At 37.5% G+C, this 26,477-nt stretch overlaps 1 protein-coding gene across 1 annotated transcript in view; it reads right to left on the bottom strand.

The window, feature by feature from the left end:
* The window catches only part of DLGAP2 (discs, large (Drosophila) homolog-associated protein 2), a 98,780-nt gene extending 78,383 nt beyond the window's left edge, over positions 1–20,397 (bottom strand). Inside the window, exons 1-2 of the mRNA XM_009999175.1 lie at positions 20,337–20,397; positions 4,116–5,185 (exon numbers count right to left, since the gene is read on the bottom strand). Of these exons, the coding sequence (XP_009997477.1) occupies positions 4,116–5,117 (1,002 nt within the window). The 5' untranslated portion in view covers positions 5,118–5,185; positions 20,337–20,397. The remainder of the gene's footprint in view (positions 1–4,115; positions 5,186–20,336) is intronic.
* Between the last annotated feature and the right edge of the window lie 6,080 nt (positions 20,398–26,477).

Raw genomic sequence — 26,477 nt, 5'->3', positions numbered from 1 at the left:
AAACGGCTGCCCTCTGTTCCTGTGGTGCTGGTTGACCTTCTAGTTCACATTGCAGCTAAGCTGATTTAACAAGAAGCTGGAGCCCAAGGAGGCTTCCCACTCTTCCCCTCTCCCTTCTCTCTGTGTGTTTCCACCACCTCCATTGTAGCAGGAGTGTTATAAATCCAATCCGAGCTGTAGATAAGAAAAATAATCACTGTTTTATACAGCTTTAATCCTAATAATTTAGTTCCCTGAAATTGTCCATTTTAGGACTAGATGACCACCCATGCTGGAATAAGGTACATTAACTGAATCACCTCTATCTTGCAGCAGCACAATATCTGTGCAAGCAGATCTCCAGCTGCCAGGACTGTGATTGGGGAGGGGGGGAGGAGGACACAGAATGTGAAATTTGATGATATTTTGGAAAGAAATTTCCTTTGTTCACTCTGCAGTTTTAATTTTAAGGCAAAAGCAGCTCAGAAATTACTGTGGAAGACAAAATGGAAGCCCAGAAACACAATACAGAAAACGGTTTCAAGCACAGGCCTAAGCCACTGACATGGTCTTCTAGTCTGGGACTCTGCATACTGAAACTCTCCAGCAGAAAACAGAAATAGCAATATTTTATATAGGTGTTGAATGATAAAAATGACAAGAAGGAGACTATTAGATAGAAAAGTGAGTTGGGTGCAGCGAACCTTCATATAACTATGTAGCAGAGTAAAAGTGATCTATAGGTTATAAATTTATAATATTAAGATATAAATACAGAAAAATAATTTTTATTATTATGGAGTATGTTTATGTATTCATATATACGATTGTTGAAGGACTGTAATTTCATGGCTTTGCTTTAAAAATAATTTAAAAGTATATAGCTGACATCACTCAGGAGAAATGTCTTTTAATATCATGTGTTGTAATGCTTTGAACACAAAGATTCTGTGAAGGGCCTGGGGTTTTTTGCTAGTCTGTTCACTTGTGCACCTCAGGGAAATCTGCTGCTGCATAATCAGCTTCATAATCCCTTGAATTCTCATTTTCTTGCTCCATATTCTGGAGCAAGGCTAGAGATCCTGACTTGTTTCTCTACCTTTCTCAGTTTCTGAACCTCATGGTTATTTTTATACAATCATTATTTTGTGATGCTTCTTACATTGTCATAAGAAAAGTTAAATATTCTTCCTCAGTTTTGCAGACAGAGTCATTGAAGTGTGCAGTGATAAACGAATTACATTTCCTGGGTCAGGGACAAAGTTCATGGCAGAGCTAATAATGGGACTTACATCTCTAGTCTTAGCTATTACAGTGTGATAGTACAGCATTCCTCAAAGTAGAAGTTTCAAAACTAAGCATTTAGTTATGACATTGATGGAATGGGATCCCTTCTGTTTGTTTACTGACCTTGGGCTACTCAATAAGCCAGCCACTCAACCTGAGGCATGTCTATGATTTGAATGGCATATTCAGATTTTACAGAACATATATATTATATAACATATAATATATATAACATATATATTATTTTACTATAAAGAGAAGACTGAGGGGAGAACATATTAATGCCTATCAGTATCTAAAGGTGGGTGTGAGGAGGATGGACCTAGACTCTTTTCAGTAGTTCCAGTGACAGAACAAGATGTAATGAGCACAAGATGAAACATACAAACTTCCATTTAAACATGAGGAAGAACATCTTTACTGTGAGGGTGACAAAGCATTGGAACAGGCTGCCCAGGTAGGTTGTGGAGTCCCTTTCTCTGGAGATATTCAAGACCCATCTGGATGCAGTCCTGAATAATGAGCTCTAGGGGATCCTGCTTTAGCAGGGGATTTAGACTAGATGATCTCTAGAGGTCCCTTCCAACTCTGACAATTCTGTAATTCTATTTTGTAATGAGAATCTTCCTCTTGTAGAATTATTTGCTTTGGGCACAACTATACAGTCCTTACTGTAGTAAATAATCACTCAAGTCTTAACAAATTTCCATTATATAGGATCTCTGTGAATAGGGAATGGCTACTATCCCGTTTTTTAAAGGGCTTAAAACCAAAGTTCACAGAGAAAATCTCTAGTGCAGCAAAAATTTAAATTCACATCCTCTAGATTTTAACATTTATGATCCTACAAGTGAATTATTTAATTACTGGAATAAGATTCTATTCTGTAGCCATCCCAAATTCACAAAAAGTGTAAAACAATGACTGCAGAAAATGTGCTTTCCTGCTTCCTAGGCTTGCCACTGGCCTTGATCTACAGTTTAGCAAGAACTAAGTTAGTTTGTGAACTCAGTGTTTCACATTTACTTGAGGATGCTGACGTAAGTCGGAACCATGACGAAGGCCCGTGAAAAGTGAAAACTGGTAGCTTTTGCAAAGAAAAATGAGGTGTAAAGATTTGGGAAGAAGAAATAATGAAATACGATGAAAAGGAAAGCACAAAACCTAGCAGAGATGTAGAGGGACCAGAGCTGTCTGTGTAGAAATCAGAGTATGTCAAGGTAAGACCCAAGCTAGCCCTACCTAAACTTCTCTGTATTGTTGGAGCTGTACATGTGGTTTTAGAACATGGACACAAGTGGAAGTCTCTGCACACAGTTCTGCTTTTAGTTCTGTCTCATTGAGTTAGACTAAACACTTTCAGGGAAGTTCAGGCTGTTTTACACACATGAGAACTGTGCTTGGATATGATAAAATATCACAGCTGTCAGTCTAAAATGGAATACATTTGCATGGTAATGCTATAAAGGCTGCAATTTCTTTATTTTCCTTTCTCTGCAATGAGGAAGTTTCCCTGTTTCAGTGGGGAAAATTGATCCTGGATGTCTGCTTTTCAAAACTCTGGCTCTTCAGATGTGACTCATTACTATTGCTCCCCTGTTGCTCAGAAGGGAGAGAGCTCTTCACAGAAGTTCAATTGTTACTAGTCTGTGTTTTCTGGCTTCTGCAGAGTTCACAGAAACTAAAAATCTCTAAATACCTACATCTGGAGTGGAGATTTTCCCATGTCAATGTGAGAATCAGTTAAGTTACGGAGAAAGACAAGTTCCTTAAAAAGAAACAAAAGAGAAGGTACTTGGAACAATGTAGGCTTTGCAGGCTGTACTTGTTAAAAATACCTAACGGAATAATTGTATACTACGTATTTTCCAGTGGCAAAGCTAGCTGAAGAAGTTATCCTCCCAGCTATTCGCTCCTTTTTGTTCTACTCCCACTGCAGTTCTCTGTACACCCCGATGTGCTAATGACACTTGTCATAGGACCTTGCTAAACCTAGGCCGTGTAAATTATGTAGACAACTCAAATCAGAATTTGGAAACTAATTAAGAAATCCATATCACTTTATCATCCATATAATTTTGTAGCATCATAAATGGCTACACTAGCATGACTTTGGGATGGCAAATGGCAGCAAGGAGCATCTATAGAAGTAGGAGAAGCAGTAGCTTCTTGATTGCTGCTAAAGAAAACAAGGGTGCAGGATACCACCACAAACAGCGTGAGTACCAAGCATAAAATACTTCTCTTCCTAAGGTACCCACATAACTTTTAGAAGGATAGTTTATAGTATGGTCTCAAGAGGCTCAGTTCATTATGATTTTGGGAGACCTTGTCACAAAAAGGGAGTTTGTGAGTAATCACCTTCATGACAAAGCAATTAAGTACAGTAGTAAATCTGTTCTCCTGTTACTTAGAAAAACTTCGAGAAAAGGAATAAAAGAATAAAATAACACAAAAATAGAAACTCACACAGCCTGTTTTTAAAATTACTCATTTACAGATGTATATGACACACTTTTTCTATCTGTCAGACTGTGGGGAGAACTTCCCCTTTTTTGGTCTTATGTATGGATTTTATTGAGATGTTCAGTGTGATCTTCAAAGATGAAAACACACCTAGTGACCTTAAACTAATTTATATCACACTAACTTTATTTAGTTTTTAATCTATGCCCTATAAACCAAGACTAAAGCTAGAGTTGTATTACTTTCATGGAATATTAGGTGAGCCGTACAAACATTCTTTAAGAGAGATACCCAGATCACTATTGTGATTTTTCTATTATGACTTAATGGTATAAACTGAGATGCTTTTCCCATTACAAATATTAAGAAAATCTTCCTCTTACCTGAAGATAATGGCATGGCCTCAAGGAAGGTTTGATTTCCTGATGAATCAGAGGCTTATCTAAGTTCAGTGATGATTTGCGATAAGCTTCTTTAGCCTGACTTACTGTAAGCGTGGACCAAGAACTCCTTTTCATATATTTACTATCAGGGGTCATTGCTAGCCCTTCACAAGCTGAACATTTCACATCATTGTTACTTTTGGAAGTCTTCAATGAGAGATCCCCAAAATGCCCCTGTAATGCCTCAGGGTAGCAATGGGATATATGATCTGTGTGGTGCCTATTTACCACACTAGGGGTTCGGTAAGTGCTATCGCTGTCCAAATTATCATCAGAGCTCCACCAGCTGCTCATTCCAGATTTATGTTTGCTTTCTGGTTTTCGCTCCTTACTTTTACTCCTTTTGCTATGCTTGGAATGGTGCCCATGATGATGGTCGTCTCCTCTGCTCTCTCCCTTTGTTCCATTAACGTTGCTCTTGGATGATCCTTCCAGAGAATGAGATTTAGTAAAAAGTTTCTGGACGGAATGAACAAGATGGCGTATTCTTCCTGGGCTCTCACTGCGTTGTTCCGCAGCTGTTGAGGTCCTCTGGTACTGTAAAGTATGAAACCCATCTCGGTGAAGAGGAAGTTGTTTCTCAAATTGGTCCAAAAGATTTGCAGGAATACGGTTAATCTTAGGGTTGCCGTGAGACATGGCGCAGTCGTCTCTAGAGTCGTAATGTGAGCTGTAGTGCATTCTGGGGAAAGTGCTACTTGACATGTGATCGCCCATTACCATGGGCATCATCATGCATTCAGAATGAATGGAGCTGCGTGGCGAGCAACGATGGTGGTCCATCGGGCAACTCTCCGTGGGGCTGAGAAGATACGATTGCCTTGTCTCCTGCCCATGGTGGATATGGTCGTGGGTGTGTTCACAATCTTCAGGGGATGCTAAGCCACAAGTATGAGCTGAACATAACTGTGGTTGGTTGCGACTACCAGATAATCCTTTCATATTCCTCGGAGCAGGAGAGTATCTTTCTTCATTGAAGTGCTGAGAAGGTGACCATGAGTACTGTTGGTCTGTCAGGAGAACACATAAAACCTATGTTACATGTCTGATTAAAAGATTAACTTGTGGAAGTCTATTGCAAAATTAAATATTTTTCTCTATGAGCTTGACGGAAAGTCTCACCATTCATGGAATTTCATTTGCCATTTAAAGACTGGTTAAAATTGTTCTCTATGAGTAAATGGGGTGAATGCAACATCCTTCCCATCTGCAAAATTGTCTGCTGCAGTTCTAAATTTTTGAAGCTATTAATTATGCAAATTCACTCAAATAGATTTAATGGGTGCATTCAAGTATTCAGTTTATTACTTGATATTTGGAATTCATATGTCAAGATTTGTGGTTAGTCATTTAAGCTACACGGGTCTACATTCTATTTCTGTCGTTTCTCAGTTGAAAGTCTTAACCTAAATGTATCCTTTCTCCAAGGAGCCATTTTCGTATCACAAACTGAACTTCATTTTCTTTAATGAATCTCAGTTTCAGGATACCAAATTCACTGTTCATAAACATAAATAATAAACAGCAAAAAGAAAAAGAATATGAACATTCTGAAATTAAGCTTAATTTTTGTATCACTAAACAGTTGATAAATAAGCATTTCGTACTATTTGAACATCTGTTATCCTTATTCCAGAAGTATTGCTATTCCCATACATGTACAATCTTCTCTATTAGGCAGTTTTCCCCTTTTTGGTACAAATTACAAAACACTTTTTAAACAACTTTATGTTATTCCTGGGAAAATAAATATATTTAAGTACAAGCTACAGGTTTTTATATATTCAATTACTTGTTCCTACAGATCATGTGCTCCAAGTTGTGGTTATTAAACAAGCATGATTACTAAATAAGTGTAGCTTGTAAGCAAAGATTTTGATACTCATGCTTTTGTTTTTTTTTTATTTTTTTTTTCCTCTCTCAGGCAATTTCTTGCAGCTGTCAAATGCTTCAAACTGAAAATTAAAAAACCTAGAAATGCTTCAATTTGATTTTTGCATTCAGTTTCCCTCTTCAGTTTCAGCATATTTAAGCAGCATTTCAAAAGCAGACAAAGACATAGGATGCAAAGCAATCCTTTAGCGGATCAGACAGATGCATAAGTGTTTGTACAACGCACTTAGCACAGTCTTTCTGCAAATTTGCTCTAAAGAATCTAAATAATCTTGCACAGGTGCCTGATACAAGGAACTTGAAGACCTCAACCACCATGGCATCCAGAAAATACGTACTCGTTCTATATAATAACATAACTGGACACTGGAGACAAGCCTGTAGCGACAACACAGTAGCCAACAGCACTTTGAGGGGTTTCTAAGTACATGACAAAACTCTCCTAAATCGTATTCTCACTATTAGTGAAAAATCAATGGCTGGATATGATAATGAAACAGATCAATACCCATATCTCTTTAATTTTATTCAGCAAATAAATGTTATGTCATGATACCTTCAGTAAAAAATCCAATTTGTTGCAAGTCTAGCATCAGCAATCTCACAACTTAAATGCTCTAAATTTCCTACAGTGGAAGATGCTTACATAGTTTTATTACATCCTAACTTCAAAAGAGCTCCACATATATTTTTTTAAATGACTGTAGCATTAAACTAATAAAGTATTCTTCATCCTAGGCACCCTGTCATACTGAAGTTAAAGATGGATTTGAAGGTCCAAATGTCACCTCTACACTTTATCATGGTCTGAAACAGATGTGTGTGTATCCTTTTCTGCTTATATTTTGGTTTTATACCAGTTTCTTTTACTGAATTCTTAGCTATTTTCACATAAAATTAAAACTTATTACTTTTTTTTTTACTCAGTCTGTTGTACTATTTATGTTATAATACCTGCATACTTTAAAAAAAAACAAAACAAAGTAACTTTCTCTGAAATAACAAAATTTGGTTATGCAATTAAAGGTACAGATATATATAGAAAAGGTAGTAAATTATAACAGGTCATTGGGATTCAGCTGCACAAGTAGCACTGTAATTAATGGTACTTAACCCCATATATTACCAAACATTATGAGTGGAATAATAATAGCCCATGTGTTGAATTTAATCTGTGCTTCCCATAAAGGGTTCCCAAAGCACCTGGCAGAGATTACTGCATTAGTTCTTACAATCCCATGAGATGTGGAAGGCACTGTTCTCCTTTTATAGAAAAGGGAACTGGAACACAGGTAACATTTTCCAAAGTGATTGCTGAGTTGCTTATCTTCATTTTCACAGTGGTATGAGACAGGTGGAAGGAGGCTCCTCTGTCAAAGTGACTGCATGATGAGAGTCAAACCTGGGCCTTTTTGTCTCAATCTTGCACACCTATGAAGGAAGGTAACTCTTGTGCTATGTCTCGATTGTCAGAGAGCAGAGAACCAGAATGAAAGAGAGAGTTAGCTGGAAATAAGAATCTCATTTAAATGAGTTCCCTAGCACAGAACTGCTAATCCCTCCTGATTCCTTTAGGTCTCACGCAGCATCAAACATAGCCCAGAAGGCTTAAAACATTTTCATCCTGTTACATTCCTAGGAATAGGAGACAGCATAATTTGATTGTACTGCAGTCTATAATCTAACAACAGTTTTTCCATTCCTCATGGACTCCCTATGATTCCAGCTCAGTGCAACTATAGGAAGATACAATTTTCTGTACATTGCTTTCACAGCCTTATAGCACTTTATGTGCCCCTTGTGGAATTTCTGATTTTTTTTTTGTTTGAAACACAGTAGTTAGAAACTGCTATAGGCATTTAATAAGCATAATCAAAATAACTAAAAATGGAATTAAGAAGGGGGCATTTTCCAGAAGTAATTTTCCCCTCTTAAATCTGCCATAGAGAGTAACTGATACTAGATAAATCCCAAATTATTTACATGTGCATTATCTAAATTTATCATTTCAGTTAGGTATGGGGTCTGCTCAGGACATCAAACCTGTCCTAGGCACCATAACTTCTCACAAACCCCCCCAAAATCTTCAAAATTTTTCATTATAATCTATAAATTTCTCAAGTCATGGGTGCTGTACTATTCAGTCAATGTTGCTCAGGAGGCTTGTTTCAGGCCTCAAAGAAACAGTTGAGCTATGACTGAATAGATTGATGTATGGTACCAGACCACTGTCATTGACCATGTGCTAGCTTAAAATTCAGTCAAGCCAACATGCTTTTCTAGCTTTTGCAAAGGGTTAAAAGTGTGTCTATGGTCAATGTCCACAGCTTAGCTGATTCATAAAAATTTGTAATGCTACAGTATTAATGATTTTTCTCATTCCTTTAAAAACGAGAAATAAGATTTTGGTACCACAAAATACTGACAGATATATCCAATAATAAGAGAGTGAACTGGAATTTTTATCTATGTCTTGAAGATAATGACATCTAGAATAAAATAATAATTTTATTATTTATTTATTTTTCTTTAACAGCAGCTTCTACATTTCCTTAGGGTAATCACTCTAAAATATAAAAGTAATTGAAGATACTAATGTCTAGTCCCTTGGAGAAATTGCCAAAGGGCCACCATCAGAACAACAAAACTGAAGGGAGACAGAAAAACAAATAAATGTAATCCAAAGCAGACAGGAATGAATACAGAGAAAAAATGTATTATATGTGACCTCAGAAATGGCTTTTTTTTTAAAGTTTCATCAGAGCAAAACGAAACTTCTCCATTTACTTCAGTGGATAGTCAGATAATATGTGAAGACTGTAGCAGGCCCTAAACCAAAACATGGGTTTTTATGTCAGAGAGAATCCAGTAACTCCAAAATCCTGAAAATGGCTTAAAGCTCTTCTTTTCAGAGATTAATGTACAGATATAAGTCAACCTTTAACCTTGACAGATGGAAGAATTTCTGTGCCCCTTCTTTTCTATTCCAACTCTGTTATGCCATGTCCTTTCCTGCTTTTTCCACCTGTTTTTTCTTCTGGACTTTCTGATGCTAAAAGAGTTGCTCCCTCACTCTAAGCAGATGTTAGTTTGTCCATCCTCAGGGACTGGTCACAATTTTTAGAGCATTAAAGCTTCTTCCTTGTGCCTGTCCATATCAAGGGAAGAAAGGGAAGTTCAAGGACTAAGAATAGTATTTGAAACGATGAATTAGAATTAATACTAATGTTCTAGCAAAAAAGGACTATAAACCTCTGAGCAATGAAAAATAAGGCCTGTATATCTTTAGAGTTCCTGGAACTCTTTGCTAAAAAGCATCAATGTAAAAACACTGGCAACCTCTCTGACATTCAGAAGAAGTGCATGTCTCCATAAATCTTTTGGTACAAATCTGTGTGTTATGTATTGAAAGCAATCTTTCCGAGTATAATAGTAATTCCTGGAACTACTAAATGTGCCTGAATTTTGCTTTTATTTACTTTTTTTTTTTTTTTCAAAACACCTCTTTTTGTATTGAGAAATAAACTTTTTTTTTTTTAATTTATCAGTCCCTTGCTAAACTGCTGGTCCATCTGAAACTTTTGTGCTGTTTTTTGTTGGAGAAGAAACAGCTCTTTTGCATAGTGTAAGCAGCAAAATGCATTGCTAAAAAGAGACACCCAATCTGGCTTTCAGAAATATTTGGTATGGAGAACAAGGCTGCTGCACTATGCTGTTTCACTCAGTTCATTTAGTGCTGTAATGTTTTAGGAAAAAAATATACTCACAGTATATTGTAACTAATACAAATACTAAAGAGTGTAAAAACAAGTACATCAATAAAATCATATTAAATATTAAAATGCATAAATAAAATGTTTTAGCTGAAGACTAATGACTGAAGCCTAATGACTGCAGTAGCACTGGATGAGCACTGTTTCCTCATTAACTTGTTATATTATTTTTCCCTGGTTTATGCTAATGTTGAAAATGAATACTTCCAGAGATTGAAAAGCATGACTAACTTGCCAAGTGAAAGGAAGACAGTCTGAAAATGCCTTGAACTGCTCTTCTGGCCTCATGAGATTTCCAACCCATTTATGTAGCACAAAATCTTGTATAAAATTTACATAAAATTGCAAAGATTGGGTGACTATCTGACTTTAACCTCCAGCTTTAGAAGATGACTTCTATTTTCCATTACACTGAGTTGATGTATTTGCCCTGCATGCAAGGTATTCACCTATCTGTGAATTCCCATCTAACATCTCAGGCTTCTTACTTGAAATATTGAACTTTGAGGGGGATGCATACTCTCACAAATAAGTAATGGCTCTCTCAGGACTATTACAACAAGGTACCTGGTCTCCCTGTGCAGACAAAGGAGAGAAGTAGTCAGTTCTGAGGAACTAAAGCCAAACACCAGAATGCCTAAGGTTGTCAAACCAACACTAGCCATGGGATGCGTGTGGATTTCTGTTTTGTTCTGACACTCAAGCCTAAAAATGAAACCCCTTCCTACTCAGGATCCTGAGTGGTCCTTGTGGTAGGCACGTGCAGCTGTTTTTATAGCAGTAGACTAAACAGAGCCAGAGGATGTCAGCATTCCATACAGTTAAACTATTGCTGTCACAGTTTCATACTATGAAAACAGGACTCTTCCAACCAATATATAGGCATGATTTCAAGAATAACATGGGGTGAAGATTATTACAAATATGCTGTCTGGATATGTTTTTATTTTCGAGTATGAGAAACTGGCATGATTCATCTCAGCCTAAAGCACATACCTAAAAAATGAGAGACGAATACCACCCCTTGTGTACCTATTTATCTCTGCTGAATGCAGTGAAAGCTGTGGATGATAAGTTCTGACGTAAAAAACTACATCATAAATACATAAATTTAGGTGATTTGAGGCTCGTGTCTAATGCTAAAACATGGAAAATGACTTGACAGCCCAAGTTAATTCAGCAGAATCACATGACGAGTAATGACCAAGGGTAAGATGTTTTTTATAACTCCTGTGTTAGATAAAAATGGACATGCAAATTCTGTTCCTAAAACAGCATCAGTGACCAGAACATATCAATTTGGAGCAAAGTCAGAAAACCCAGAGAAAATTAAGGAGCACTTGGAGTACTGCCATTTATTCAGTACCATCACAGTTCTGAGCACTGATGCAGATGTCTGCAGGTGGAAAAAAAACAACATTTCATGCCACCCAATCACATTGTTCAGTGCAACAGTTCTCTGACTTCAGCTCCATCCATCTTTCAAATAGAGATTAGTACACTGGCAATTCAACATCCCAGGAGATTTATTTCTGAGATAAATAAGAATGATTAGAAAAAAAGGTATATAGTAAAAGGAGTGCAGAATGTTGATGAACAAAAATAGGATCTTTGAGGTGGTGGGATGGGAGGTGGGGGTGCGGAATTTCAGGGGACACATAATACCATGCACTGGGAGGAAGTAAAACACAGAGAGCTTTGATCACTGGGAATAGCTGTGACCAGGGACATGCTAAGCAGGGTTGCAACACTAACTGCATGATGAACAGGGTGAGCAATATGTGGAAGAGGAGAAGTGTGGAAACAGTGTTTAAGGAATTATGACATCCCACATCTTATAGGGTGGAAGAATGGGCACTTGCCCTTTATGGGGAACACAGAAATACATGAGAGGCAACATGGGATTTGTAAGAAGCTCCAGGGTTTGGAGTGGAGGGATGCAGGGAGTCCTTGGGTTGATGCAAAATTTATTTCCATTGGTTTGGAGTGTATGATGTCCTAATATTGATTGATATGTAGCACACAGATCACAATAGTGCTTTTCAAGTTTGAAATAGATTGCCGCTATTCACCTTTTCAACAGTGCTGTGACAGAGGTAAGTCCACAAAATTATATAGATTTTAACATTTTTTTACAGAATCTTTATGATCAGTGAAGATGTAAAGTATCAGGATTAGGCTGACCTAAACTATCTAGCCTGTAAGCTTTCTTCTTGAGAAATACAGCCTGGAGTCAACAAGGGCTTCACTATGTGAGTATCATTGAACAACTGGTTGTAAGAAAATGTGCTATAATATTTCCAAATACAGATCAGCAAAACCTAGCCCAACACCATCAGATTTCTTGTGCTCCTTATTGTGCAAGGCTTTATGAACTTTTCCAAAAGGAGAAAATTTTACTACTTCTAGCTACTAGGTCAAATACAGGAGGCAATCAGTTTCACTTGGTGTCATTAAAAATGCAACCATTTTCTCAGCAGTTGAAGAAAGCCAAAGTAATTGGGTAGTACAGTTCAAAGAGATACACAAGAATCTACACAGGATTCTAGAAATAAAAGGGAAATCCTTGTCACATGGATGGTAACAACACATCTCCCTCTAACTTCACTGGGGTTGGGGTTAGTTCTAAACTTTTTTCTGAGGAAAGTTCTCAGTGAGTTTATCTGTGAATCCTGGTGTCACTTGAGGAGGATCATCTCTAATCAGGGCTGTATTTTGCAGAAATTGTAAGTAACACTGGACTGGAATAACAGTTAGAAGCCTGGAAGGGTCCTTAGTCAGGAATATGATGGCATGGAAGGGTAAAACAGGTTCTGCTGAAAGACTGCCATTGATAGCATACAGGACAATATTTAATCCCAAGAATCTTAACATTCTGGATCAAAATAGCCTGGAGGAGAAGAACTTGGGGGTGATGGGAGACAGGAAGCCCAAAAGGAGCCAACAATGTGCGCTTGCAGCCCAGAAAGCCAACATGTCTTAGGCTGCATCAAAAGAAGTGTGGCCAGCAGGTCAAGGGAGGTGATTCTTCCCTTTTACTCAGCTCTCAAGAGACACCACTTGGAGTACTCTGTCTGGTTCTGGAGCCCCAAACATAAGAAGGATATGGAGATTCTGGAGAGAGTCCAGAGAAGGGCTATGGAGATGATGAGAGGGCTGGAGCATTTCTCCTGTGAAGACAGGCTGAGAGAGTGGGGGTTGCTCAGCCTGGAGAAGAGAAGACTGCGGGGAGACCTTATAGGAGCGTTCCAGTACCTGAAGGGGCCCTGCAGGAAAGCTGGGATGGACTTTTTACAAGGGCTTGTAGTGACAGGATGAGGAGTAACTATTTTAAGCTGGAAGAGGGTAGATTTAGATTAGATATTAGGAATAAATTTTTTAGTGTGAGGGTGGTGAGACACTGGAACAGGTTGCCCAGGAAAGTTGTGGATGCTCTCTCCCTGTAAGTGTTCAAGGCCAGGTTGGATGGGGCTCTGAGCAGCCTGGTCTTGTGGGGGGTATCTGTGCAAAGGGGGTGGAACTAGATGATCTTTAAGGTCTCTTCCAGCCCAGACCATTCTATGATTCTTTGATTCTATGATTATATGATGTAAACCCTTTGGACCAACTATTCAGCTGAATGGAACTACCAAATTTCCAACACGTCTTTTCTAATAAGAAATACTTATCATGGGGGGGTTGGACTAGATGATCTTTCAAGATCCCTTCCAACCCCTATGATTCTATGATTCTATGATCATTGATTCTTAAATGAAAGTCAAACAAGAGAAATAATGTTGAATTTTATAAACTTATTCCTGAATTATTATTATTATTTTTACTAGTGCTTCTGGAATTCTTCTAAATTTGTCAATTATTTGTGATGATACATCATGGAAGAAGTCGACTTAGCAAGTCCCTCTGAGTATTAGCAAGAACTAATGCTTCTATATCCAAGCAAAAATATGTATCATACCTTCCTTCTAAATTAACTTTTATTATTTCTTTAAACATGGATATATTCTGAAGATTTTGCTTATTTCATAGAGTGCTCTTCTGGGAAAGAAATAATCCAAGCACTAACTCTCAAAAGCATTGATTATTGCCACAGCACATATGACAGTTCAATTGAAAATACCTCTCTACTCAAAAATGCCTTTTGCTTTTTAAAAAAACATTCGATACAGCTTTTAAATTGTCAGCACTGAAGAAAATAATTTGATTTTCAGTTTGCTTCAGCATCAGCTCTTTGTAGCCTTTTGATTCACCAAAATTTTCAGAGTTTCAGTCTTGGTCTGACCCAAAACAATTATTTCTTTTACTTTTTGGAGCTAATAATTTAATGCCCAGCTGTACACCCCTGGTGCTGCCTCTTGCTGCTTTGTCATTGTGTTGTGAAATTTTCTGCTCAGCGCAACCCACTGAGATGGATGAGGTCTCATCCTGGTTTTCCTATGGGGTGCAGGAAGAAACAGCAGCCTAGTGACAAGTTCCTTTCCAAACCTGTTGCCATAGTAACAGGCAGACAATCTCCCTCTTTCCATAACTGGGAATTTTTCAAATCAGGGTGCCATCTTTTTCGTCCCTGGCTGAGCTCTGTTTTGGGTCTCTGAGAGAAACATTGCAAATATTAATTGCCTCTTCCTGCAACCAGCAGCACCCAGATTTTCCATGTAGCAGTGAAGGATCAAACTGTGAATTATGCTCCTGGGACGAGGCAGTGGTGTAGGTACCAACATCCTTGGCAAGTCTGAGACATGGCATCTTTATATGCTGCTGTCTGATTATTTATTAAGAGAAATGACTTTGTAAAAAGATGGAGTAAACAAACAGAATTGCACAGGAAATGCATGATGAAAGGTAATAATAACTGAACTCACCAGTAAAGGCCTAGACTATATTAGCAGGATTTGCTGGTTATCCTGCTGCACTACTTATACTAGTGCAAATCCTTTTAGGAAGACAGAATGACTCAGTGACCCATGTGGCCAGCAGTGTGTGAGACAGCCGTGGCCCATGTACCTCCATGCTGGAAGTACCCCCAGCACCCTGGCTGTGCCAATGCAAATTGTCCTGCCCTCAACAGAGCCTAAGAAGCCAGTAATAAATGTGGAGGCACAGTATGGTAATTTTTTTTTTTTTTTCCTGGGGAAACGGAGAGCCCATTGTTTAAGCTGCCCATCATGGGAAGACATTCAAAGGGCTGCACATTTTATCCTTTTGAAAGGAGACAATACAGTGAAGACACTCAGTGAAGAAGGCAGGCATGGCGAAGCACTCAGATGAGTCAGTCTCTCATCTCCATTGCAGCTTTTACACTCTCTATGGGAACAAAATATGTTGCAGATCAATTATTCACCCAGGTGTTACACAGGTCAGTAGGGCTTTACATAACAAAGAACTTCCCTTCTTTGCTAGTATCCCACATCCCATATGCAATACAAGCTGTTCCACCTTCTCCCCACTGCTTCCCTGGTAAGGCCTTTCATTTGTTCCAGTACAGATGTGGTCTAACAAAGGGAAGAAGCTTCCCAGCTTGGAAAAAAAACTTACTTCCTCTGCAACTGAACTTAGAAGCCTCCTCAGCTGCATAGCCAGTCAGAATGCACAAATCATTTAGAACAAAAGTATTTGTTTCTTGGCAAAGTAATGAATGCACACCCCCATTTGCATTGTGTACTACAAATCGATGAATAATTCATAACAAATAACCTATTTGATTAATCTTACATACTTACAAATATCTTCTCCTGTTTGTCAATTGACCTTGGGCCTAATGGGATTTTTGCAGAGTTGTCTGACATTATGAGGTGTTTAATTTTTAGAAATAGCTTCTGGTCTGTGGATTGTTAGTAAGCATTTGTTGCCAACAGCCTCTAATTAAAATGCAGGATAGTTAGCATGTTTTATATGATGTTCGGGCCATATGATATGATTTTGTTCTATGAGTGAAAGTAATTAACAGAGTAAATTCTCAAGCATAACTAAAATAAATTTAAATTTTCTTTAAAATGTTCTCCATTATTTAATCAATATTTTCTGTGGTCATGATAATCACATCAGTAAACTACATTACAGTTTCTTGGTACAGCAAAAGAAAGGATTTGAAGTGGAATTACTTAGAGGTATGACTGAATTTGGAAAAAAAAAAAAAAAGTGTTTTTTGCAGTATCTGTTCAGCTAGTCATGGTAAGCAAACAAGACAGTGAGACAGAGACATAATGGGGCATCTCGTATTTAAAATCTCTTGTAAGTTTAAAAAACTTTTATATCTCTGTACCAAACTACCTGTCTCCATATTTTTTCTTATATGAAAGAAAGACAGTACTGTGGTTAGAGGATTAATTTGGGAAATCTGCAGTCAAGATTTCCTGTCCAGCCGTGAATTTTTTGTATGGTCCAGGGTAAGGCAAAATATTCAGACACTGACTGTACTGAGATAGGCTGGATAAAGAAGCAGAAACAAAAACAGACTGGGAAGTCATGCCTTTATATTTTTATTTCAAGAACAGCTATATCCTTTCTTCCCTTCAACACACAAAGTCATAAAGGCATGATCATGCAATCAACAGTGATTGAATAACCATGAGTTACCGTCTGACACTTGAACTATACCAATTAATCAAAAAGCACAACTGTATAAATTGTTAAATAAAAATACATTTTCGTAACCTGCACTTACAGTTTACTTTGCAATTGGGGCAGGCTAAGAGTATTATTAGTAACTGCAACCTGTTTTAACTTCTTTTTTCAACATCAATTCAATATCCTTTCCTGAAGGGAAAAATGTAATTTACTGGAATAAAATATCTTCAATGCAGTTTTTCTCTCTTTGCTTAATGTTAGAAGTTGCTAAGTGTTATACCTGTATAAAAAATTGTTACTTAAAAAAAGGAGTTAAATTATTTGTTATAATAACCTATTTTCCCCTCTTCACTCTGTGTATGTACTACTTATAAAAATCTATACTTAATGTAACGTTCATACCATCTTCCCTGTTCACAAGTTTCTTTTACTATTTGAATGCCATTTAAACATAGCACACTTTCCATCTGTCTCTTGTTAAGACTGCACTAAAGCAAAATGATGCTTTACCCTATATATGTCTAAAGTAAGACTGAGAAGTTTCCAGTTTGCGTAGAAAAGAGTAGTTTCACAAAATGTTTATTTTCTAATAAATCACGCTTCAGATTTTATAACCACTGGCTAGAAGAAAGCCTGGAGTTGGATGAACTCTAGTTTCCATTAAACTCAGAGTGAGCTGCTTGAGATCATGCATGTCAGATCGCTTGCTCCTACCACCGTGCCCTGCTGCTTTTATCGGGTTGCGTATTTGAGATATTCCTGGTGAAAAGAATAGGAATTTTTGGTGTCAGTGTGAATCTTGCAACTATGACAATACTTATCACCCAGAACTCTGCTAACAAGTAACTGGTAATGGAAAAGCTATGAAATATTGCTCTTACAAACAGATTAGGAATGCTTGGGTAAGCTTTTTTTTTTTTTTAAGTAATCCATTGTATTTCTGCCTGTTTTAACTAATGAGGTCTTTTATAGAATCAATAATGTAAAAGAGTCGAGATCAGTCCCATCCCTTGGTGTCTTTTTCCAATTAAGTCAGTGGATAGTTGTATTAATAATATTATTTAGTGACTATTCATCATTTTCACTCTGATGAGATACTGTGCAAACATAAATTAATCCCTACCAAAGCCCTAAAACCTCACAAGGAAATATTAAACTCATTTTACAAACAAGGGCCTGGAGCCAGAGATTTTTTCAGTACCAGAGAGATCTTAACTTGAAGCTTCTTGTGACAGTGAGCAGGTACAAGTGTCTAGGATAATGCATGGGTCTGCAGTCAGAGCTACCTTAAAGAATATCATCTCTACTTTGCCTTGACTTGGGGTTATTATTTTTTTTTTCAAGGAAAGCCCTTTCCATATTTTTTCAGGAATTAATGTATCTAGCAGTCCTTCAGATTGAGGCTGTTAATAGAAAATAATTACATAGTCATTGGGGTATAAATATGCATATATTTATACAGAGAGAGAGCCCATTTCCATAGCCCAGCGATTAGAGTATCCACCCAGACTCAGATTTATCTCCAATGAATATTTAACTTCATACATGTGCAATGGCAAGAAGAAGTGAAGATTGAGAAAAATGTAACAGTTTGTAACTTTTTCAGTACTGTTATGTTCAGTTCATGGATTTGAACTCAAATCTTCAAGTAATGGAACACAACACCAGGGGACAGACAGACAGATACGTCCCAGTGTTCTCTACAAGTGTCAATCACTTGCGATTAATGATAGCTGCAACTACAGAACTTGTCTATGTTGAACTTAACCAACTATCCCACAATGTTTATAAAAGTCTTCCTAATTTTCATCTTCCATGGTACGCTCCTTGTTCTGTACTGATTCTCTCTAAGGGACAACAATGGGACATAATATGTTTTTATATTACTGATGGTAACCTCCCCACTGATTTTGGCCATCTGCAGTTTGGCAGCTAAGTCAGGGGGACAGGATTTTCTTCTGAAAATATAAAAATTTAGAAGCAAGGACAGATGTTTCCTTGCTTATAATATTTCTTTTTTTAGTTCTCTGGCCAGAAATAGCAGAAGTTTTTGAAAGCAGCTTAGTTTCTTTGTAGTCTGGTTGCCATTTCATTCTTGTTCTTCATTTCTGTTGACTAATCCCTCATCTTCTTCCTAACCAGGTGCTGGATGGTTGATCAGTTTAGCACATATCTTTGCATTAATTTTTGTTTACCTTTTTCACATGAGGGTCCTTACTTCTATAGACACCTGACATTTAACATTATTGACTTATACATAATTTACTCTGGCCTCAGAAATCCTGCAGTTCTTTCTTAACCAAATGGGAAGGAGAACAATTTTGACATATGTCTAGGGCATGATTCATCTCATCCTAAGTCAAGCATCTAAAGTCGGCCACATCTCCTATGTCCTAGAAAAGTCCAACTCTTCATTGACTCTAATGGAAGCCCAGATACCTACAGTGTAGACATCTACATCTGAATCACTTTCCAACTGCTAGACGAGATGAATTCTACCCTGGAGGCATCTGAACAACCTTCCTGTGTGCTGTGTTCCTGTGTGTGCTGTGAAATGGGGCAGCAGGGTGACAAACCTCAAAAGGTCCAAAAAGGCTGAAAGCTGTGTTCGCTCCATAACTTCTCCATAGGATGAACTTGGGAGATTTCTAGGAAGCCACATCTATAACTGTGTCTTCCCTCTTATGCTATTTTAATTAAGGCAGAAACTGCCTAAATGTTGTTCAGTCTCTTCCTTAACACATCCTTCTATCTGATCTTTGGAATTTATCCTGTAGCTTTCTTTCATTTATTTATTTTTAATATTAACCAGGCTAACAAGCCCACTAGAGATATTTTTATGCTGAATGTTTATGGAACTCCCTGACTCGAGTGTAACCGAGTGACAACAGTACTTGTTTTAGAAAATTTTGTTGTAAGAGATTATTTAAACACAATGACATCCCCTGCCTGAATTCATGCTTCTTCCTTGTTCAAACTGTTTTTATTTTTTTCTTTAATACAGCAACTATGATTTACCTTCTTATCAATGTGCAGTAAGGTCAGGGTGGAGTTTATAATATTCTCATCAAAGACAAAAATATCCTAACACAAACTAAACTGTCACATGTTTTAACATGAGCATATGCAGAATAGAAGAAAAATTGCTGTTACACTAACTTCTGAAATGTAAGTTTGCTCACTTTGAATAAAGGGACATTTAACGAGCAGACACAGAAACTACTTTTCATATATCTCTTCCAAATAGAACCATATAAAGTAATTGCATAGAAATGAAAATTTGTATGGATTTCACACAAAACAGTGACAATCTGAATATGAAATTCCAGGAATGGAAACTCAATTTTGCACAATCTAAAAGGTGCACAATCTAAAATGTGGTTACACTGAAGCCAGTGGGATGTTTTGCTACTAGCTTGGCGAGACAGCAGTATCAGGATTTCACTCATGGGCTCTATTAGTTTCTGACTTCTTGCTTCTGTTTTGTTTTTTTGGATTCTGTTTTGGTTGGGGTTTTTGTGTTTTGTTGTTTTGGTTTTTTTTATTTAAAAGGTGACATTGAAAACTCTTTCTGCAATTACTGTTTTCTAAGGGATAAGACAAAAAGAAAGAAAAACAAAACAAGGAAAGTGTATTATTTCTTGGAACACTTTCTTTTGAATTCTGGGTTGCCTGGATGTTACCCAAATCTCATGTTTTTCTGCTTTCATTTCTCTAACCTTATATAGCAGGTGAAAAACTCCCAGGGGGACTGGAGAGGGAGTTTTTTTGTCCACCCTTATTAACACCGCCTGGTGCCACGCCTGCTGCGGCCTTTGTGGCTGCAGAAAGGCTGTACCACAGAGCAGCCTCCTGCTCCCTCACCCCCACGGCTGCACCCAACCTCTCGATGTACAAGCAGTACAAGGTATCTGAGAGATGATATCTGTACCTAGCTCCTCCTCTGGCGTCCCTGGAAAACTGAAGCCCGACTTGAGCAGATCGCCACCCTCTTCTTCTGAAAAGACAGAAACAAAGTAGCTATTAATAAAACTGATATTTTTGTATACCCAGACATAAACTCTCCACTAGTTTTTAAATCCACTCAGGGCTACCTATTACCATTCAGTATCTCTGATATGGTGGAGCTGTTGAGGTGCTATTATCTGCAGCATTTATTCCTTTTTGTCAGTTTTCAAGTGTGGTTCCATTTCACTATTTATTTTTTTTTTTGTAATTTTTATTTTTAACTTTACAAGATGTTTTCACATCACTAGTGTCATAATATTAAAAAATGTCTTTTAAAAAAAAACGTATTTTATATTCTTTTCAGCTTTGCTTAGTCACATTGAATTCTACTTCCTTTTAGCCATAATTTATTCATTCCAGGAAGAATCATTATTGTCAGTCTTCCAGTTGTACCTTTAGCACTTCCCTCCTCAAATGGTAATAATACTACTGATTCTCAGGCCACTTTCTTTGCATTTTATTAATAACCATTTCAGTTCTGCAATTCTGAACTCTGGTAATGCTGTGATGGTGATTTTCTCCAATCAATAACATTTATTTTTGTGTCAGAGACAACTTCTACAATTTTGGAAGAGTACTTAAACTCCAATGATATGTCTATGCTGTATGAACGCAGCACAGTGTGCAGAAACCTGCTGAATGGCCTGAGTGAGCTCTTAGCTACCTTGGCTACAGCGGTGTCAAAATTGCAGCTTGTTGCCTCTGCACTGTGCACTTGTCATGTTGGCATACAAACTTACTTGTCCCTGGCACCTAGCTCAGATTTTTCTAACATGAAATACTGCATATGGAAACTCAGGTCAGTAACATTTCCTTAAGATACAAGATTGGCTAAAGAATACAAGATTAGGATAAAAAATATCACAGTAACATTTCATAGAAGTACACATTATCTTTTCAATGTTTTTTAAATTTTTTTTTTGCCCTATTGTCCATATTTTTTGGCATCTCAGCTGGGTAGAAGTTGTTTGAGAATATACAGCCTTCCACTGTACTCTTTCTTATCATCTGTGTTACAAGCAGACATCTCAAAAGAACAGTGAAAGAATGGAGGACTCCATAGCCTATCACTAAGTGTTTGATGACTAGTTCTTCAGAGAAAGAAAACATAATGTATTGCAGACCATGTTGTGCATGACTGAGGACCGCTGACTTCTAAATAACTCACATCAGTCACAGTTCCTCGTATCCTCAGGCAGACATTTCCACTGTTTTTTAAGAGTACCTCAATCCCTGTACCAGACAAGCTGGTTTTTTTTGTGGTTCAGCTTACAACAGACATAGTTTTGCCTCTTTTAATTCTCCATTTAACAAATACATGCATTTTGTATATTTCTTGGTCTTGCACTTTTTTTTGTACTATTTTTTCCCAATTTTCTCACAACTAGCAAAATGGGTGTACTCATGTGGATACTCTCAAACAATTGTTCCTGGTTTTGACAAGTCGTGAGGTTAAGAATATACAATTGATAACAATGGTTAGTATAACACAGATACTGTATAGAAAATAAGTCCCAAGGATGTTAAGAATGTTGGATAAGCTGAGCTGTCAAATAAACATCTTGTTTATAAACTCAATTGTTAAATAAACTCACTTTGTGGAAATAAAGCCTACTAGTGATCTCATTAAGTGACACACATGGATAAAAAGTCATACACAATTTTAAAAAATGACTGGCATATGAATTTAAATTAAATTTCATTTGGAGAGGTAATGGACAACTCTAATGAAATAAAAGCACAAATTAGGCAGTTTCCATGGAAACTTTGCTCGCGTGATCTGCCCATATTATATAACTCAAATGTATGTCCTTTAATTTGGCTGCACAGGAGTAACAAATCAAATGAAAGTTACAACAAAAATATTCTGAAGGATCCTTTGCATTCATGTAAACAACTAGGAGATCTTACTGTTGCCTTCATAATAAAGAAGTTTACATTGAAATAGTAGGTTTGTATTTTTGAAAAAGAAGCTATTAATTTGTTCCAAAATTGTATCACATACATATTTTCGGAAATACTTCTAGAAAGATCCAAAGAAAATAAAATGTGCAATGCTATTTCTCCCTTGCAAGAAGTCAGCATTATTCTCATAAGCTCTGTCCAATACTAGCCTATAATTTTAGGGGTCAGCTAAACTAGACTAAATGTTTATGGGTTTCTTGCATTTGAAAAAAAAAAGAAAAAAAAAAAGAAGAAAAAAAATTTCATTTTCAAAATAAAAGGGAAAGGTCATGCATAAGTCAGAGTCTGACTTTGTCATAAAAATTCCTGTGCAGATGTGGACAATTCAGTTAATCTCCTTCTACCTCAATTATCCAGTAGAGTGAGGAATAGAATTAATTTATTTCTTGTAGCTATCCTATATTAATACATTTGTTAGTATCAGTGAGCCTATCGTCTAGAAGAGTCTATAGAGAGCATAAAAAGGTTAGAATTTCCATCCTGCAAAAAGCTGTATTCTGTTTTGAATAAAGTCAATTGCACATGCTTCAAAGAACTTTAGAATTCTTTTGTGATTCCCTTAGGTTTATTAATCTGCAAGAGGGATATCAGTAGTTCTTAGTGATTAGTTTACTTCCTAAGGATAAGGACTGCTTATTTCTTTATATTGTATGACTATACCCATTCACAACACAAATTGATTGTTTAGACTTCTCAAAAGGCTACTGTTAGTTCCTTGAAGAGATTAATTTTTTTGTATTTTGCACTTACAAAGCATAAATTAATTGGAAGTCTCAGTGGCTCTTCCACTATTACAAAGATAATTTTTGTGGGTGGTTGAACTGCACTGCAAAGTCATGTTATTCCTTCAAAAACAGACATACATGGTCTCTGTTTATTCATACATTTTTCCTAGAAATTACAATTTTTATTATTGACCGTGGAAATGAAAAGCATATCCTTCACTCATAAGCACAGCAGCAACCTTCTTATCTTGTGGTAATGAAATCAGGCAGATTGTCACAGAATTCTCGTGCATGTAGCAACTCAAGTGTCATAAAATTAGTCATTCATTTTATGTTATTCATCTCCTCTACCTCATAGATCCATAATATTTCAGCTTGTCCTTTGCTCAAGGAGGGCAATGCTGGTAGAATATTCTACACCAGTGGACATGGAGGAAAATTTGTACTCTTAACATGGAATATTTTTATGGGTGATGAATTGCAAAAAAATTATGTACAATTCAAGGTTTAAACAATGTATGGAACACACAGTCCACAGACAAGGGGTACAATTACTATTTAAAATACCTTCTCAATATACAAAGTACTGCATCATAGACTGGTCTAAATAGAAAGCAAAAACCTGTCTCTGAAACTGAAACTAAAAAATAGTTGGAGAAATCATTGGAGAAATCAACGGAGCTTTTTTCAAAGTAGCAACAAAAAATGATAGGCTTTAGAAGTGCAGAGACGTCTGCTTCTGTGAAAGCTGAATGTATAGTAAAATGATGCTGTGATCTGCATAAATGGGAGAGCACAAACTGTCATTTACATTGAGTATCACCTTTTCTAAATATGTGATGATGTCATGCATTCCAGTGCAACACTGCATAGGCAACACTCCAGAGTGTGATAAGAGCCTTTCAAAGCTGAAGTTCTCTAGACTTAAGCTTGGAAATGTCAGGAGACACTGCTGAGCTGGAATCAGCTTGATAGGTCCAGACAGCTCATTCAAACCTGAGGCTACTACATGTAGAGTGGGAAATGACTTGGGCCAGTGCCAGAGATCAAGATGGCATGGCATATCTTTGCTCCTCAGAACAGGCTGGATGTCTGACAGGAGTGTGCCTTGGCTTGAGCTGTTCCTTACCCTGCTAAGGAGACATTACCTAGGGAAGCACTGGTTGGCATGGGCCAAATCTGGGCGAAGGTGTGTGCTGCGGTAGCGGCAATTGCAGCCACTGCTCAGGCATGTGGTGGGCTCCTGATGAGCTACGGATGCAGGAGGAGCCTTGGCTTCTAATTACTTTTTTGTGTCTAGAACATTGGTTACAGTCCAAAGTAAACCACAAATAAAACTGCTTAAGGCTACGGAAACACATTTTTGTAAAACTTGGATAAAGGAGATGCAGCTAATTTCTTGAGGGTCAATTCTGTATCCTGCCTGAGATGCACTTTGTACTGGATTGTGGGACAGCAGATGTTACTTCATGTTCTGGGACAGTGAAGTGCAGTTTCTGGATAAACTGATGGACACATGCTCTCTTCCATCATGTCCCTGTCTGCCTGTGGTCTAAGTGAGCATTTTGACAGTCACTGCACAGAAACCACCTGATAATACTACTTTTCCTCAGTTCAATAATCCCTTTACCCACCCTTCAAATTTTATCATCTCAGTTCTAACCTCTCAATCTACTCTCTGAGCTTGACTTATTAGTTTACATTCTCGTTCTTCACCTGAAAAGTCTTTCACCAAGATACGCCTTTATGTTGGCCCTCATTTTTTATGTGTTCATTCCCTTAATAACTAGGCCTACTGTTTCCATCTCCTAATTGCATTTCTTCTATAACCAACCCATCCACAAAACAGGCCCAGTCTCAATGGACTTGTTGCTCATATACTTTAAAAGGCTTACATCAGCAAGCCTTATAATCAATAAGGCTTTGCCATCACAATACAAGAGTCAGACTGAACTACAACTGATATTGAGCTTCTCAGTTTATTGGATTTTAATTTATTTATTATTCGTCTGCTCTGGACCTCCCATTGATTTTTCCTATGTGTGCTTTTCTTTCAGCCTGTAAGCTCCCTGTTGTAGCTGTTGCTCTTTTATTTTTTTCTTAGGTGGCACCTGGTGCATTAACTCAAAGGTGCATTGCCTCTGACAACTCATGAAAGAAAACACAGGGCCTAAAATGTCTGGATTAAGCAACCAGGGCAACTTCATTTGGTTACACAATTACAGAACATAAAATGTGTCCAGAGTATGAACACAGAGCTCTCACCGTCTCACTCTATGATCTGAGAAACCCAGATTGCCTCTTGCAGACTAGAGATGCTAGAGGAGGTATCTCCTGTACCTCCAAGTCCACTAGCCTACTACCCAATTACAGTATTTCTTGCAAGTGGCCTTTGGCTCTAGCCAAAGATATTGCCAGTCTGCTACAGGGTCTGTATCACTGAGAATTGTCATTAGGCTGATCCTGACTAAAGGGAAATGACCAAACCCAGGAACACCCAGATGTTATTATGACCCACTCACTCCTCGTGGGAGACAGTGAATTGGCTTGGTTTGGGTCTTCCCCAAGATGCCATTATCACTTGTGGTAAACCTGTTCCTTTTCTCACCCGATCTTCAAGAGGTTGTCCAATGAATATTACAACTCTACAATACATGAGACATGGGGAAGGCCCATGCTCTGGCCATGAAACCAACTGGTGTGGTCTAGCCACATCTTCCAGAACAGGCTGTCTTCATCCAAACTGTTAATGGTCCCTTGCCCCTGCTAACTCCCTAGTCAAACCTTGGAATTATTTGGGACAGTGAAAGTAGTTGGTCAAGCTTAAAATGAAGACACACACCTCTTCAACCAACATTTTAAATAACCAAATTCTTATTTGTTTGGCCTTTGTCCTGGACCAGTTTAATTTACTACTGCAGATGTAGAACAAGTGATGGTATTGTCAAAATCAACATTCTTCTGCATTGTTTTGATAGCATACTGGTAAGCAACCAGTACACAGAAGTATAACAGGGTTCGGTAAATTCTGATGGAAGTAAAAATTAAAGATGATAGTAGGAGATTTAAGGTTATTGAGGTTTCCTTTCAAGAGGCCTGTGTGAAAAACCTTGTAAGTAAGACAAAGTCACTGGTTAATAAAGTTGCCTTTGTTTTTATCATGCCTAATCTTTGTTTTGTTCTCACACATACACAAAAAGCATTCCTGATGAATCTGGCAACGACCTGTTCATCCCAGTATGCTGGCTCCAGCACTGGCCCAAAGTCGATGCTGCTGGAAACTGGGCAAATATGTAGATCACCTACAATATCTTTCCAACTTCCTGCAATTAGCACTTAAGGGACTTTCTGAGATGGAAGTTTAATCTAGACCA

Source organism: Chaetura pelagica, unplaced genomic scaffold (genome assembly GCF_000747805.2).
Source record: "Chaetura pelagica isolate M959 unplaced genomic scaffold, ChaPel_1.0 scaffold90, whole genome shotgun sequence".
NCBI lineage: Eukaryota > Metazoa > Chordata > Aves > Apodiformes > Apodidae > Chaetura > Chaetura pelagica.
The sequence above is the reverse complement of the archived record's forward strand: the minus strand, read 5'-3'. Positions and strand labels throughout refer to the sequence as shown.